Below are 17,926 nucleotides of genomic sequence, written 5' to 3' on the forward strand. Positions count from 1 at the left end.
GCAGGGAACTGAATAACTGTGAGTTTTAGTATTCTCTTTCATGATTGTGCTAGATTTTATCAGATGCCCATCCAGTTCTTCAAGCTAAATTTTGAACAATTTTAACTAAAATATCTTGGATCGTTCAACTCCATTTGCTTGTTCAGAACTAAAATACACAGTGTCGGTTAGGCTGATTCTGGAACAGTGATTGTCAAAGACAGCTTGTCCTGAAACACAAGTCACATCAAGTTGGGGGGAAAATGGTTTTGTTTGAAATATTTTCAAAGAACTGAAAAATGCATGCTTCATAATAAAAAATTGCACATATGGTCTTTCAAGGAGTTTTAGAAAAGTAGGATATATGCAAAATCAGTTTTGAAACGGAAGATATTTTTCCATACTCTCAGAACGTATCAACAAATATTCGATTTCATAAGGATTGTAGTCCACCGTTACTAAAAGAAGTCAGCAGATGGATTGTGCTGCTTAACCAATAAATCCAAAAGTGACACATTTACATGTGTTTGGGAATCAAGAAAACACATCTACAACTTTAACAGAAATTCACACAAGCTTGTCGGCTTTTCCTCTGACATAAACTTGTATGTTACTGCTCTGTTTTAAAAAATCCTCTAGAGATTTAAAGGCTTCATCTTTAACTGGAAGATTGCATTCGTGTTGTAGTTTAACTGCCCCATGAGTGTTACTTTCTTGTGTGCCAGTATGATAGGCATTCACAGATGTAAATCAAGGACTAAAAGAAATCAATATACCACAAAGACCTAAGAACTAAAATGGTATGCCTTTGATTTTTAAGAATCTGTTGAATCTGTTTAGTGTCAAAAGTAGAACGTTATTTTAGCATTTTCTTGTTTTCTCTTTTGCGTGAGGCTATCCACTGCAGCAGAAATCCATCCCTGTTTACCTCTTAGATTTGCCCAGTACAGCTGCTGCTTATCAGTTAGACACAAACAGGAAAATGAAGGTGCTTTTAAAATAACAAATTTCGCACTAGTCCAATAAAAAGAAAACCTGAAGAGAGTCTTATAAGAAATAAGCCAATTTAGGACACTTCTCACTATTTAAGGTAGCAGTGTCTGCATGTGCCCCTGAGTGCATCTCAAATATTTAGAAACAAATCTCTTTCTGTCCCCTTTTTTCTTCTCTTCCTGCCCATTGTAGTTGCAACTTAATTTGTTCATAGGCTTTGTTCAGCACAGTAGTGTGTGAATGAGTAGATGTACTGTGTGTCTTTCTGAGAAGAACTGGCTGAGGGCAAAGCTTTTAGCTGAAGAAATGAAGTTTGCATTAGCTGAGAAAATAGTTAGCTCCATGAACATTCTTATATTCTGCAGGTGAAAGCTACACTTTTCTCCTTGGTCTACTTCAGGTGAGACTTCTGTCTTCAAACATAAGATTTGCCCTAGTTTTATTTTTCCAGTATGTTGGGATTATCATGAGAGTCCAGGGTCACTGAGTAAGAGTCAGTCTCCCGACTAGGTATGACCAGCTGCCAAAATGAAGAATTTCAGTGTTGTGTTCAGATGACTGGTGGTGTTAAACAAATGGGTTGCTACTTTTTATACTGATTGAGATGTTGGAGGGCAGTGGGGAGGTGGAACTTCATTCTGAAATATAGTGAGTTGCAGTTCTCAAACCTGGAGGTGGTGCCCATCTGTTGCTGCGCTGAACAGAAATTCAGATGCATGCCTCTTTTCTAACCATGATGGTTAGAATGATGGTTCATATCCCTATGAGTTGAAATAACCTGGGTCATGTTTGTAGGTGTTAATTAAATCTTTTGTTAGGAAGAGAGTCGGCGTTGGTGAAAAGATTTGATATAGTTTAGGTTGGAGATTAGGAAGGACTTTTTGGCTAGGGACAGGCATTACACATAAACCAGTTTAAGTGATCAGAAACTGGTTTAAACCTGTAACAAAACAGATGTTCAGTGCACATAAACTGGTTTGAAAATGGCTGAAACCAGTTTGAGATAAACCTGGTTGAATGTAGCATCACACTTAACTGATTTGGCTCAAACCAGTTTATGCAGTCTGTCCCAGACCCCTTGCTGGTTTAAGTTAAACCAGACACCCCCAGCATCCCGGCATGCTCTCTGGGCTGGATGGGGCTCTCTGCTCCATAGCAGGGCTGGCCCCTCCCCTCTACTCCCTGGCTGCAGCTCCAGCAGAGACTTGCAGGCACAGCAGGGTCTACCTGGCTTCCTCCTGCTCTCCCCCTCCCCTCCCCACTCGCTGCTAAGCAGGGATTCCCCATCCCTTCTGCCTTACACAGACACACAGCATTAGCTATCAGACCACAAGCTGGCTATGGTCTGTGCTGTGGCAGATAAGGCTTTTTGGAGCTAATCAACAGCTCAGCCTGTAATGTCCCTCTGTTTCTTCTTTTTTTAAGAAGAGTTTGAACTAATGAGAGAGGCTATTTGGTTTCTGATGGGGTGACAAATGTTCTGTTATCAAGGAGGGGGGTGGAACCCCTCCCTAATCCATGAATAGTATAGCAGGAGGCGTGATTGTTTGAACTATATATTAGATCCCATAGTGCCTTTATCTGCACATGTAGAGGGACCCTTAAGGGCCACTAATATGGGTGTCATCAAACAGGCATAAGCTCTATCAAATAGTTTTGTTATTCCATAGTTTCTGCCTGTTCTTTTCCTCCAGGTTAGGTGCTGGTGTATGGATTTAAGCAGACTGTCTATAACTTACACTATGTTACCTGGTTAGTTAACTGAGTGGCCTCAAAATCTTATTAAGCAACTATTACCAATATCTGCAAGGGCAAACACTTGGGGCTGATGAGTAATATTAAGTGATACCACTGGATGGAGCCATTACAGAGTGAATGAAAGAAAACATTTGGGCTAGGTACAGATAGTCAAAAAGCCTGAGGCTGAATCGATGTAGTCTTTGCAGGTTAGTCTAAACTGCACAGGTTAAATTGAAACCGAAGTGAACAGACATTTACCTTTGATTCAGGAAATGCAGCCACATGCTTGCAGTGGAGCATGGCTTTCTGGTTGTGTGTTCACTTCCTCTTCCCGCTGCCCCCACGGTCTCTGGGATTTGCAGTCCAGAATCACAGCACCAGGACTCTTCAGGGTTGCTCATCACGTCCTCTTCCTGCTTCCATGTGCCTCTGGAATTTGTAGTCCACAGTTGCAGCCATCAGTAAGTTTGAGCAGGGGCAGGGGTGTTTAACCCCCCTCCCTGGCCCCAGGCCCCAGCTGGGGTTTGCCTGGTGGGGAGAGGTAGTGTCCCCCTCCTCCCCCCCGCCATAGACTGGGCTTTATCCCCAGCAGGGCTTGCCTCCCCCACCCCCTTGTCAGCCAGCCCTTGCTGCTCCAGCTTGGGAATAGGGGAGGGGCCAGCCCTGCTCTCTGGAGCAGGCAGTCCAGCCTTGACCCAGAAAAGGGTCTGGGACAGAAGTTTCATAAACCAGTTTAAGTCAAATCAGTTAAGTCCAATACTGCATTCAGCCAGGTTTATGTTAAACCAGTTTCAAGCATTTTGAAACTGGTTTATGTGCACTGAGCTTCTGTTTTGTTACAGGTTTACATCAGTTTTGATCCCTTAAACTGGTTTATATGTAACTTCTGTCCCTAGCCTTGGAAATAGACCCCCTTCATCTCTAATAGTATAAATCAAATAGGCTGAAAAGCAGCTAATTTAATCTCATAATGTAATTCTGGGAAGATGTCCTGACATCCAGTACACAAAGAAGGTCATCCAAGACTATTTACTAATTTGTGTTTATCAGGCTTTAAAATGGATTGGAAGATATTTCTGTAAAACAGTATATGCCCAGGGAGAAGCCCTGGGAGATGCCCAGTTATCACCTTTTCTTAGAAAAAATTAATAGTTATTCCTAATGGTGAAATGGTGACTCTTGAATAGCCACTCATATATCACACATCCACTGATGGGGAGTGAAATGAGAACTGAAATAATTCCAAATCGGGACCAGTGCTTTCCTCTCACCCACCCAATATGACTAAAATTCCGTTTAAATCATCATCTCCCTCATAAAGAAATCTTTAAACACTAAAACACAAAATTTATGTTGTTATTTACAAAATACTCATATTTATGACTCAAACAGCCAACATGAAGTATTTAAAAATTCAGATATGTTGTTCATTGAATATTTTCAGGTGCTTTCTTTATAATCAGAAGTGTGATCTGTCATAACAGTTTTGAGAGTTCCATGTTTGCTAGCCTTATTGATTTCTAAATTCTACATGTTCTTTTTTATTGAACTACCAGCATTGCAAACTCTATTGTGGATATTAACTCCACACTGAATCCTTTCCTTCTTGTGCATCAACATTGGTTACGAGAGTCAGTGTTTGCCTTAGTATAAATGATAGAAACTTGATAAGTTAATCCATTCATGATGTGTGAAGAAAAGAATCCAGCTCACACTGTCTGAGAAGTGTCAAGTCTGTTCAAAAGTGAAAAAAAAGCAGTAGGGAACAAGCCCCAAACATTTTTGCAGTAATATGAGTAAATGATTCTCATTAAATACAAAGCTAAGATCTATGGAGTAACAAAACACCATTTTTATCCACTCACTCTTTAGAGTAAAACTTTAAATAAAGCTATAAAAACTCATAAGAGAATAAAACCTAAATCTGATACCACTGAGAAATAAAATTATTCCTATTTCAACTTGGAAGATTTCCAAATCAAAATGGGCCTGTATTTTAAAGATTGAATTGAGTAATTCTAACTAGCCAATCACTACATAATTGCCTTATTTAGTAACACATATAAGACAAATGGATTAGAAAACAAAAGGTAATATAAATATAATGCCTAGGGAATTTGAGATGTGTTGCTTTCATTGGTATGTGCCTACTAAAGGAAAATGCTAGTGCTATATCATTATTTCTGGAGCAGATTTTGACCACAGTGAAGTGTTTGTGGGGGCTAAAGGTCAAAAATATGGTTGCTTAGGCAATTACATTTTTTCTTAAAGAAATTAAAGATAGCATATTTAGCAGAGGCAATCTGCCCTGGAATTAATCTAATCAGCACACAGGACTTGTTAGATCATGAAAAAGAAATGTGAATTGTAAAAAAATGGCTTCAGTGTTATTGCTTGAAAGCCTACTTTGTAAACTGTTTTATCTTTAGAAAAGGGAGCCGTGTTTTATATTAAAACTCCATGCATGCTTTTCCCTAAATTTAAGAATGTTCTTTCTCAAACCTCTTATGATTACATAGCTCTGAGTGGTGCCTTTTTCATTTGTTGGTTGTTTGATGTTTAGTGTCAACTATTCAGGCTTTTGTGTATTATATTTTTATATAATGTAAGCAAATACTATCCTTCATAGTGGTGATTAAAAGATGCCAACATCTTAAAACCATATGTGGTAGACTATCAATTTTTGTTTGTTACTGAGAACACCTTGGAGGATTAACATTGATATAGCCTTCAATTTTCTTCCAGTGTACTCTTCTTACAGATAATAACCATTCAGTTGATTTCACTTGTAATTTCTTAATGATTCAGTAGTTATTAGAAATAAAGCCAGTAGTTATGCCTTTGTTAAAGGGAGACTTGTAACATAATCTTAAGAACTAATTCCTTTTTTTTTTGTTGCAGATTTTTAAGTTGCATTAAATAAAATGTGTACTTTGACACACGCCCTCTTAATGATCCATCAAGCTTGTGTAAAAGTATTTAAACCAAATCTAGTAAGCTACTTTTAATTATTTGAGAATGAGGGAACCTCAAAACAATGCATAATTTTCTTTGCCAGCAATAATTATGAATTATTCATCCTGTGTGTCATCCTCTATGCTGAGTCCAGAGAGGAGGTGACTTCCACATTTATATTTACTTCTACATTTATGCAGAGTACTTTAGCTGAAACTGTGGAGGCTAACACTTTTAGCTCCAGATTTCCTAGTTCAATTCCCAGTCACCCTTGGACAACTTGAAAACAAACAACTGATGGCAGAAATTTCACATTTGCTATATTTTGTAGATCTCTTTAAGATTGAAGGTTTTAAAGAAAGCCAAATTTGAAGGAGAAAAGAAACCAGTTGAACTATTTTTAAACTTTTTAAAAGAAGCTAGTTCTTGCATATTCATTGGCTAAGTACAGACAGTCAAAAATCCCGAGGCTGAGTCAATTGAATCTTTGGAGGTTAGTCTTCACTGTGTAGATTGAACCAATAAGCAAGTGAACAGACATTCACTTTTGATTCTGGAAATGCAGCCACATGCCTGCAGTGGCCCAGGCCAGAAGCTGGGGGTGCTAGAGCATGCATCCTGCTCATCTGGAGCAAACAGCTTGGGCCAAGGCTAGCCCACCCACCATGTGAGGGGGGCGGGGTTCAGGGGAGGTGCAAAGCATCGTTGGATGCTGGGGGACTGAGATTTAAGTTGAATCTGGAGGGGATATGGGACAGAAGTTCAATAAATCAATTTAACCAAATCAGTTAAGTCTGATACTACATCCAGGTTTATCTTAAACTGGTTTCGGCGTTTTGAAAAAGGTTTCTGTGCACTTAACTTCTGTTGTGTTACAGATTTGAAATGGTTTCTGATCAGTTATACCGGTTCATGTGCCATTTGTGTCCCTAGGCATTATCATTAATTTTTATTTTTAAACATTTTTTATAATTTTTTTTGTTACAGTGGACCTAGTGAAAAATGCATTTGCTTTAGTGTAAGCATTGAAAGCAAGGTAGTTTGAAATCTACTGAGTCACTGTGTAGGAAACTTCTTAGGTCTGGATCCACATATAGCATTAGCTGTTAAGTGAACACTAGCCATACATACAGATCTTTATTCCATCCTATTTTATGATCCATGTTTCTCCAAGGGCTGATTTGGTGTACGCTGTTTTGCCCTCATCGCACATATCGATGCAGGTGTATTTTAAGCTACATTTTCACGCGTTTGTCTTGCAGCATACAGAATTTGATTCCAAATGTTTACTTATGAGCTTATATGTTAAATTTTGAATTTAGAGAAGCCATTGTTATTTTGGATAACTTCATTAGACTCTAGACAGGTCCTATGCAACTGAATTGCCTTCTCTGATCTGATACAAATGGTGATGTAAAATTTAAAACAGCTATGTTTGTTTCAGCTGAACTTGAAATACGTGAAAAATATTGGTAAGCAGGCTCTGAACCCAAACTTCTGCCTAAAATGCTCTCAATCTAAGATAGAGTGATCTAAGGGAAACTTGGTCCATTTTATGGCAGGGGGGTGGTGATAGTTTGCTGTGTTAATAAAAAGAAGTGTTCAGTCTTGGATTTCAAACTAAACATCCTATCTAGCAGTGCAAGGATTTATAATGGTCCATTCAGCTGCCCCACTATATCTTCCTAAAATAACTTTGGAAGTAATGATAATTCCCAAGTTCTTTGTCTTTTTTAAAAGTTGTCTACTTCTCGCTGTTAATCAATATCATGACTGTTGATATGGTGAACAATTTGACATGAAGACTTAAAGAATTATTGTTCTTAAAGCCAAGTGGTGTGATGACCTGCATGACCTATCTAAATAGTTTAAACAAATAGATCTTCTAAAAGCATGCAAGTAGCTTCAAGGGAATTCTATTCCTGTATACTTTTATTAGGGTTAGTAGATGGGCACTACTCAGTTTTGGCATTCATTGACAAGCCAGCAACCACTCCAGGTGGTTCTACAAAAATGATAATACCATGGCACTGCTCCCACTTTATTTTTATTCTTCTCAGACTAGTCAGTCACCTGTTTCTGTTCCCTTTATTTAGAACCATCTGTTGGCTTTCTCACTGTCTGCCCAGGCTCTTTGGGTATTCACCATTCCAAAATCACCAAGGGACCTCCAGCAGAAGCTAGAGGCAAGTCTTTGTTTGTGTGCTTGGTATTTAGCACTTGGAGATCTTGTTTTTTTATCTTTTCTCTCTAGGCCATTTCTAGGTTTAGGTATCTGTGACTCTGTGATGTAGTAATGCATGACTCCCAACTTCACTGATTGTACTTGTCTCATTATGGAACCATTACATTACTTCCCATTTTAGATGCAACAGTTTTCTTACTTTTTGTGTTAAAGTTGAAAAAATAGGAAAAAAATCAATTTTCCAGGTTTGCTTTCACCTACTTATCACAAGACCCCAGAAAATTCAAATTTTAATAAAAAATGATGAGCCACAAATTTATGTAAAATATGTTTTTACAAGTCCTCTTGACAGAGGGTTTATTTCTGGTGGGGGAGGGGTGCGGGGAAGGGGGTCTTGGCTCATCTCAGGAAGACCTCTTACTGTGAATGTGTTATGCCAAAGTAACATCATAGAACTAATTGTTAGGACTGTGTGAAATTTCGGCAGCTGTTTTGTTTCAGAGGTGTTTCAGCCCATTTTGGCATCCGAAACACCGAATCCGAAATGAAGTGGAACCCTCTGAAACTAAACGAAACCATCTGAAATGTTTTGGGTGTTTTGGAGCTGGGCTTGCACGGAAACAGAAACTAAGGGGGAGGGAGAAGACTAGTGGGGGAAGGACTGCTCTGATACTGAAATCTGTAGCTGGCCAGCATCTGCAATCTGTCCCTGAGGTCCATTCCAATCCCAGTGCTCTGGGGCGGAGGGATGGCAGCCTGCTGTTATCCCACGCACAGATCTGGGGGCCCGCACCTCCCAGGAGGAGTCCAACACAGCCCTCCAGCCCTCCCAGGGGGCGTGGTCCCCTGGATTTGCATGCAGGATGACAGCTGGCTGCCACTGCTGGCTGGGACGAGCACCAGCACGTGAGTCTGCTTGGTGCAGCCTGCATCGAACCCTACCAGAGGAGCCATGGGAGAAGCTGGCTGGCCCCATCCCCTGCCCAGCCCAGCCTCCCAGCACTTAAAAAAAAAAAAAAAAAAAAAAAAAAAGGTGGGGCTATGGGGGCTCTGAGGCCATGTGGCAGAGCCCCCCACACAGCCCCTGCTCCCAAATCTTCCCCGCCCAGCCCTGTCCCTGATGTCCCTGGCCCCAGCATCCTGGCACTTCAAAAAATCAAAAAAAAAAAAAAAAAAAAGTCCCGCACTCACCAGTTCTGGCAACAGTGTTCAGGGCCTCTGAGGCATTGTGGCAGAGCCTCCCTGTGCATTGTGGGGCAGTGGGGATAGCCTCCCCCACCTGGCACCCGTGTGGCAGCTGCCCCATGGGGTGGGTGTAGCATGGCTCAGCAGGGCGCTGCGTGCTGTCTGGAAGCTGGGGCTGAGTGGTGCTAGGCTCCAGGTGACTGCTGGAGCTGCCCCAGTTCCCAGACAGTGCACAGCGCCCTGCCGAGTTGCACCCACATGATGCGACAGCTACTGCATGGATGCCAACCTGGAGTGGAGATCCCCACTGCCCCCAGTGTCCTGCATTGTGCGGGGGGGCTCTGCTATGAGCCTCCAGAGGCCCTGATTGCTGCTGCTACAGCTGGCGAGTGTGGAGCTTTTGTTTTATTTTTTTAAGCACCGGGACTAGGCTTGGGGTGCCTGGGCGGGGGGATGGGCCCGGGCAGGGTAGCCATGGGGGTTTCTCCTGTGGCTCCTTCCACCCAGGGAGAGGCAGGCACAGCCAGAGGAGCTGCAGGGGAACCTGCAGCTGCCCTCCTGTGTCTGCCTCTCCCCTGCTGATCTGAATCTCCGAAACAGCATTAAAACTCTAGAGCAGATTTGGCTGAATCGAACCAGAGCAGTGATCCAAAACACTGAAACAAATCACTGTCCTCTGAAATGGCTGAATCCAAATTGAAATGAGACAGCTGTTTCGCACAGCCCTACTAAATGTGAAACATCAGCTGACGCCTGTTTCTGAGTTGTGCACATGAATCTTTCAACCAGGCCAAAAGGTATCTTTTGCCAAAATTTTAATCTTTGTGCTAAAATATCTTGGCCTGGATTTCAGCCTTCATTGCCAGAGTCTAACAGATCTTTAAGTATATGCAGTGTTTTTCAATAGCTGAATTTGGGCATGGGAAAAGCAAAAGACACAACAGTAACACCAGGGCAACTTTCCTACCACATGGCAAGTGTCAACTGCGGAGAATGGAGATCCTACAATGTCAATGAATAGTGATAAGAATTTTAACTTAGGCAAACGACACTTCCCCCAATCTCATTCTAGATCATAGAGACATAATTCTCAGACATGGCTGAACTTTTTTTTACTTAAACACTAAAAATCATCCAGAAAAAAACTCCTAGCATCCCCATGCTTCAAAATGGCGATGGGGGCTTCATAAGGCTATAGGTGCTTTAATTAGAATGGCTCTCAGAGCCGCTCTAATTAAAGCACCCCTCTCCACCCCTGGAGAACAAGAAAAAATTACTATAATGCAGAGTCTTCAATACTTGCTGAGCAATAGACAATGTATGAATGATTAAGTGTGGTAAAGATAAAAACAAAAAAGTCATGTAACAGGAAATGTTAGATGACTGAAGCAAAAATGGTCCTACTAGGTATACCCAGAATATTTGGGTTGGTAATGCTTGTTACCTAACTCAGAAAAGACCGACAGAATATGGTATTTAACAGTCAGTCATGTGTTTTAAATAAGGATTTCAATTTCTGGACAGACTGAAAAAGCTGAAGCCACTATGCAATCGATATTGTTTGACAAAGTAGAACCCACATTTTTCATATTGGGATTGTATGCAGTCCACTTAACTTGCAGGAGGTTGCTATTTTAAGGTCTTGCCATTCAGGTGATGGTTGCAGCTATTACTTCAAAGGGTGCTACTTTTTTGAGCAGTTGGAAATCATCAGTGATCCTCTGCACTTGTTTGGAGAAGTGGTGCCCTTTTGAAGTGAAAGGTGTAGTAAGCAGCTGTAGCATCTCAGCAGTCCCCTGCAGTTGTTTATGGTGGCTCTGTATAGCCTCAGTTATGTTGTGAACCCCTTGTCTTTTCATGGTGCTAAGAAACCTAACCCTACAGAGAATCTGAGTTCTGCTGCATATCATTTCTGCACTAAGGGTAAGATTGAAGTCAATGGAACGCTTATGCACTTCAATACACTATGGATTTATTCCTGAGTCCAGTGCTGCTCCTGACAGCACTCCAAGAAAGATGTGGAGAGCAGCAAAAAGGATTAGAGGCTTGGGAAGCATGACTGATTCTGAAAGGCTGAAGGAACTTGGGTCAGGGGCGGGTCCAGGGAGTGCACTGATGCACCTGTACCCCCCTTTGATCGCTGGTCTACCCAAAGTTTAAAACCAAGTGCTTGGCAGTGGTAGCAACATCTCTAGTCAGGCACTGCTGGGGGAGTCAATTGACTTCATGGTTCATAATCTACCTGATCCCTTCTAAAATCATCATTCCACAGGTATTAATGACCCTCTCTTCTTTTTAATTGACTTGATTTTCCACTGATCAAGCTATCCTTGGTTCTACAATTTTGCTGTCTGTTAGTTGTTCCTGGTAATGAAGCTCCTATTTCACAGCCCTGCAGATTGGTTTTTTTAATTCATTCCAATGAAGTTATATTTGTTTTTGCTTCAATCTTAAACTGAATAATACAGACCTCTAGTAATACAGACCTCTAGGCCCCTAGCATATTAGTATAGCTTCTAGTTTAAACTGGAGAAAAATGTCTTGTTTTATATGTGAAGATGCACCTCACTGTCTTTACATCTTTACCCCCATTTTCAACATTCTAGACATGCCCATGACTTCGGTTATTTAGTCTGGAAAAGAGAAGACTGAGGGGGGAAGCTAAAAGCAGTCTTCAAATACCTGAAGGGTGATTATAGAGAGGATGGAGAGAGACTTTTCTCTGTGGCCATAAGGGACAGGCCTGGGAGCAATGGCCTCAAGATGCAGCAAGGAAATTTAGGTTGGAGATTAGGAGGAACTTTCTGACTGAGGGTGGTTAGGCATTGAAATAGGCTACCTAGAGGAGATGTAGAATCTCCATCTCTGGAAGTTTTCAAGAGGAGGTTAGTTGGGGTTAGCTGGAATAGTTGGTAATTCAGCCTTAAGCAGGGTGCTGGACTTGATGACCACATGAGCTGGAAAGCCCTACTTTCCTTATCCCTTGTCCTTTCTCTTATGAATTAAAGACCCCACCTTTTATCCTTCCGATTGGTCAAATGATCAGGCATATGATTCTCTCCTGTCTTTTACAGTGCTTAGTTGCAGCTGATACCTCTATTCTTGCCAGCCCAAGGGTGGGTTCAACTGAATGTCTTCTACTTCTCTTCATATGTGCCAGTGATGTTTGTTTCTGCTCCAGTGTTTTAATAAATAACCATTACTGTTCCTGCAAAAATGGCTTAAGTAAATGTTGGAAGACATTTTAGGAGATAGAGTTAAGTTTTACAATTTTTTTTGAACCGTAGTATAATGCCTACCCAGGGATTTATATTAATAGTAGATTACTGTAATCTGTTCAATCAGCAGTGGCTTGAGTCTACTGGGAACTGATGTGAACCGTAGCAAGCTGTCAGCAGTTATGGCTACGGGGTAATCAGGTGTGAAATTTATAGATATTTACATTTTAAAAGGCTGTTACTGTAGGAGGGGGGTTTTTTTGCAACTTTTCTGCAGATCAGTTTGCCTTGAACGATATATTTTATTTGTGTCTGTGAGCTCTTAATAACTTAGTTTCTCTACAAACTTATTCTGTTTGATGACTTTGCATTGCATGAGCAATTTCTGTAATATTTTGGGGAGCTTTAAACTGTGGTAAGCAGACTTAAGTAGTGCCTGCAATGGTTTATCATTTGTGGTGCGAGAAGTATCAGTATAGCTGTCCTCAGCAGTGGCATTTTTTTCTAGTGCCAGTGCAAACAAATTACAGTTGAATGCTAAAGAATCACAGTTCAGTCAACCACACATTACTGCATCTTATATTGTTAATCAAATAAATGATAAGTGACTACTTTAAATATTCATCATCTACTTATTTTCCCCCATATTGGAACACATTTTAGTTTATGGTACAGCAATCTTATTAACAAAGTACATTAAATGCTGTCTTTTTGTTATACTGTGTTTTTAGTCATGCATGTGTGTGTGTGTATTAATAAAATCTTATTTATTAGTTGCTGCGTATTTATCATTGATTCATATGATTTCAGTTGCATTGTACCAACACTGAGCTGTTTTACTTTGGGTTTATCTATAGGCCATTTTTCTGGGAGGTTATTTGAGCAACCCTCTGTTTTCGTACCTGCTCAAAGTTGGTCCCAATTAGTATGGTTGTTTAGTATTCTGTTGTATATACTGTATTCCTTTGTTTTCAGGAAGGATTTCCATATGGAGGAAAACTACATGTAGCCAAATGTGAATATTAATGTTTTGAACATACACCTTCGTATGTGCTTAGCTGTAAACATGTGGATTGTTCCTTGTGTTAGAGGGTGACTCAAGCAAATAAGTTAAATATCTCAGAAATGAAGCCTAAAGGACTCTGCATTTCCCTAGTTTATTGTACATTGCGTATCCTAAATATTCTTTCCTCCTCTCAAGCTATGGAGAAGTTAGAATTGAAATTTTGTGGTTTATCCCTATCTCTGTAATGTGTTCAAACTGTAATTGTGACATAAATCTTTGTGAACTGAGATTTTTATTGAGATCTGAGTTTCATAGCCTAGGACTATATATGAACTTAATCACCCAAGATTTCCTGACAGTTCTTACCTGCATATATCAGTGTTTCTCAATCAGTGTGCTGTCAGATGCTTTGAAGGTTGCTGCAGGGTGCTGTGCAGTATTAGCATTGTTAAGTCTGCAAACACTTACAGTTGATGCACAAGATGAAGCCAGAGATTTCAAAGTGAAATCTGTAATATCAAAAAGATGCTGATCTGTTGCAGCCTTACCAAGTTCTTTGCAACAGAAGAATGTCTCTATTATTTTTCTGTGGGCAAAAAGTGCTTGAAAGCTAAGAGCTGGCAGCTTATGATGATAATGACTATTTTTCTGAGTCTAATACAGGGTTTCTTGAATCTTAAAAAGTTTGGAACCATTGATCTGCAAAATGTGGAGTGAAGCAGTGATACCAAATGTGTGACATCAAATCTATTTATTTTTTATGTGGAGGTAAATTAGGTCACCTATCTCCAGTGTAATGGGTTTTTCCAAACACCATTGGTTTTCTCCAAACACAAGAGAAAAGGTATCCCTTCCACTTCCAACTAGAGTAAAAAGTAAGATCCAGAATTGCTAGATCTATATAGTGCATATTTAGTGAAATGTTAACTGAACTGGAAATCTGATACATTTGTGGTTAATGATGCATTTTCCTTTAACAACAGTAAAAAAAAAACAAATGAGGATGATATATCAGCATGGCCAAAGTGCAAATATTCAAAGCATATATTAGTGAACATATTTGACAGTGTGAAGTGCAACGTGCATGATGAGGGAAATTTCAAAGAGAATGTTTATAAAGAAGCAGTATCTTTTCTGAATTTTCTGTTGTTGCAAATTGTTATACATAGTTAGAGCTGTCTGCTTTACTGCCTTGCTCCTGTTTGATCATTTTTATGTGATGGGAGAAAATTGTCAGTTAAACCAATGCAACTACAAGACTAATTTGGCTCATATGCCTGTTTTATGGCTTCTTTGCCTTTGTAAATGAGTGTGATATCAAAAATATGAAATGATTCAATTGATTTCAGCATGAAGTAAAAAAAAAATCTCATTGATGATTGTCAGAAAGAAAAATGAAAATAATTAAAAATACTGAAAAGGTTAAAAGGAATCTAGCTGTTAAAAGAATCATTAAGCTATTCCACATGGTGAAATTTCCCCTTAAATATGTTTCTGTAACTTTTTGGCAAAAGTGAACTTTTCCCAAGCTTTTACCATGCCTCAAAAATATACATTTATATCATGTTTGCTTTTGTAACTAACACTATAGTTAAAGTGGTGGTAAAACAATAAGGTAGATATAATTCCTTTGTTCTCCAAAAATAAGTAGGTGCAATACACATAAGAAAAGCTGATGAGATGTAGGATATGAAAGGATCAGCAAGATAAACTTTACAGAAGTGCCTCATTTAACTGAGGGACAGTTATACTATCTTAGTTATATCAAGCAATGAGCTGTGCACAGAGAAAGGGAAATGCTTTGATATATAGTAGAAATTGATAATGGCCTCTGATATTTACAGTGAAGGAGAAGTATACTTGCAGATTGCTTCTTTACATTGTACCTTGCTAATTGTAGTTATAAGGGTAAATCCCACAATCTCCACCTGACATGGTAGCACCTAAGTTTTTTCGTTGCTGACAGTGAAGCAGATTTAGAGGGCAAGAACAGGAGCCAAGCATCTTCTGTGTTTTGTGGAAACAGCATGTGGTGTACTGCACAGGGGAAAATAATACATGTGATCTGTTGATCAGTCTGTTGAAGACTAATTTGCTGTACCCTTGCAGAGGAGTTGAAGGCATGCTGAAGATCACTTGAATCCTAATGTCTGTTGTTGTTCCATAGTCCACAAAAGGACTATTCCATAGGTTCTCTCCAGAGAAGTCTGATCCTTGCTGATTTTAAGGGCAGAGATTGTGTGTCAAAGATAGAGTCTGTGGACCTGATCTGGCCTGCAAAGCCCTATCTGGCTTGCTGTACAGCCTATGGGTCTTAGACCAAACCCATTTGCTGCATGTGGTACATACTAGGGCTGTGCGAAATGAGCTGTATTCTATTTGGATTCGGCCCGAATCGGGGACAGTGATTTGATTTGTTGATTTGGATCACTGTCCCCAATTCAATTAGGCTGAATCCAAATCTGAAAATTCAGTGCTGATTCAGAGAATCAGCGATTCAGCCATAGACGCAGCTTTAAATGTTTTTTTCTACATACCTCGAGGTACCAGTGCGGCTCATGAACGCTGCGATGCTGGGGCAGACGGAGCATCCCATAGGAACATGGGGGGGAGGCCCCGTGTGCTCGGCAGCGAACCTGGAGGCAGTACTGGCAGTACTTCTAGTTCACTTCTGGGTCTACCACCTAGCATGCGGGGGGGCACCCCCATGCCCTCTGCGATATGGCGATTGGCCCAGGGGAGCCCCGGGTACCCCCCAGACCCAGGAGACACCACTCACTGACCTGGGAGGGGGCGCTCCCCAGTGGACCCTGAAGTGGACTGGAAGTGCTTCTGGTCCACTTCCAGGTCTGCTGCCAAGTGCGCTGGGGAGCTCCCCGTGGTCCTATGGGGCGTTCTGTCTGCTCCACCATCGTAGCATTCATGAGCTGCCTGGTACCTTGAGGTATGTACAAAAAAACATTTAAAGCTGTGTCTATGTCTGAATAGTTGAATCTTTCCGTATCTCTCCAAATCGATTTGGAGGGTTTCAATTCAATTCGGAGAGATTAAAGGGTCTCCTGACTGAATCGGGCCAGATCTCCACTGAATCAAATTGGGGCTGAAGCTTCGCATAGCCCTAGTTCATACCAGATTAGCCTTATGCACTGCACTCAAAACATGGACCTAGCATGCCTTGGACTTTGACTATTTTTTCCCTCTTTTATTGGACTTATAGTTGGAAGGGACTTTCGAGAAGCTTGGGGGCACAAGTGCTCTTCTTCAGATCTTGGAAAGAAGCGGTTACAGTCCAAGCTAAATGGCAGATATTTTTCCTAGAGATATCAAAAGATAGTAGAGTATTACAAAACACGTGGATAGAGTTCCTTTGGCTACCAGCAGGAACATATCAGTCACCATACCTCTGATTCCCTTCCCAACCCCCTGGTAGTTTTGATGTGTGATCAGGCTAATTAAAATATGCATCCTGGTATTTTCAAACCTTGATTTATTTTTCAAATTGTTTGGAACTCAGCCTTACTCTGGTGATTGCAGCTGCTGACTGCTATAATTTGTTAATGCTTATTTAATCTTTAGGGCCCTACTTCAATAAAGCATTTCACTTTTGCAAATCACTAAGCATTCCAAAATAATTAGATTTAAAAAATAATAGGTGTCGGTTCGTTTTATTTGCCTTCTGGTTTTTTAACACTAAATGTTCGCATTTTTAAGCCTTTCTCCCTAACCAAGATGATTAGATGCTTCCTTAAAAAAAAGAAGGTGGGGCAAAAAATAACACCCCCAACATCCCACCTCCCATCCTGAAACTCTGATATCTTCTAACTTGACGTAAAGCATCAATATAGTATTATGAGACTTTCAATAATGTAATGAGGGCTGGAGGCACAGGAAAGACATGCTGGGGAAGAAACTGGGAAATATCAAGAAAAAACTGCCATTAGGTGGGTGCAGAACTACTTGGGGTAGTAATGTTCAAAGAATAATCAATAATAGCTCAATATCAAGTTGGGAAGAAGTATCAAATGAGATTCCTTATGGGTCTCTCTTGTGTCTGCTACTATTTATTAGCTTAATTGCAGAGAGTAGAATGGAGAGTATAGTTATGAAATGTATGGATGACATGAAGCTAGATAGGGTGGGGTAGCAGAAACCTTTAAAAGCAAGGACTAAAATTTAAAATTACCCTGGTAAATTGCAAAGAAATGCTCTGTTAGACGATTTAATAAAGACAGAAAAGTACTACCCTTAAGAGGGAACAACCAAATGTATGAAAAAAATGGGGAATTACTGATTAGGCTATGGAAAATACTGTATAGTGGCTCATGTTTACCTGGGGGTAATGATTGACAATAGGATTGGGGGGCATGGGCGTGGCAGGGACTGCCCTCCCCTCCCCCCCAGGGAAACCCTGGCTGGGGTCTGGGGCCAGAGAGGGGGGTTAAACTTCCCCTCCCCCAAATACAGAGCTGCCCTGCTCTGATAAAAACTTACTGCTGGCTATGACTGTGAACTAAAAATCCTAGAGGCACCTGGAAGCAGAAAGGGGAGGTTATGAGCAACCCTGCAGAGTCCCGCTTCTGTGAGTCTGGATTGCAAATCCTAGAAACCTTGGGGGCAGCAGGAAGAGGAAGCAAACACAGCCCATGCTGGCTATGTGCCAGAGAG

The 17,926-nt window shown here is 40.6% G+C and overlaps 1 protein-coding gene across 6 annotated transcripts in view; it reads left to right on the forward strand.

Moving 5' to 3' along the window:
* FARS2 (phenylalanyl-tRNA synthetase 2, mitochondrial) overlaps positions 1 to 17,926 on the forward strand; it is a 424,763-nt gene that overhangs the window by 31,036 nt on the left and 375,801 nt on the right. For 3 of the 6 annotated variants that reach the window (XM_025205991.1, XM_025205986.1, XM_025205987.1), the window contains one exon: positions 7,764 to 7,853. The exons of the other annotated variants lie outside the window; for them this stretch is intronic. Coding sequence is in view for 2 of the 3 variants with exons in the window: in XM_025205986.1 (XP_025061771.1) it covers positions 7,764 to 7,853 (90 nt within the window). In the remaining variant the exon portion in view is untranslated. The remainder of the gene's footprint in view (positions 1 to 7,763; positions 7,854 to 17,926) is intronic. 6 annotated transcript variants of the gene reach the window in all.

Source organism: Alligator sinensis, unplaced genomic scaffold (genome assembly GCF_000455745.1).
Source record: "Alligator sinensis unplaced genomic scaffold, ASM45574v1 scaffold220_1, whole genome shotgun sequence".
Classification (NCBI taxonomy): Eukaryota; Metazoa; Chordata; order Crocodylia; family Alligatoridae; genus Alligator; species Alligator sinensis.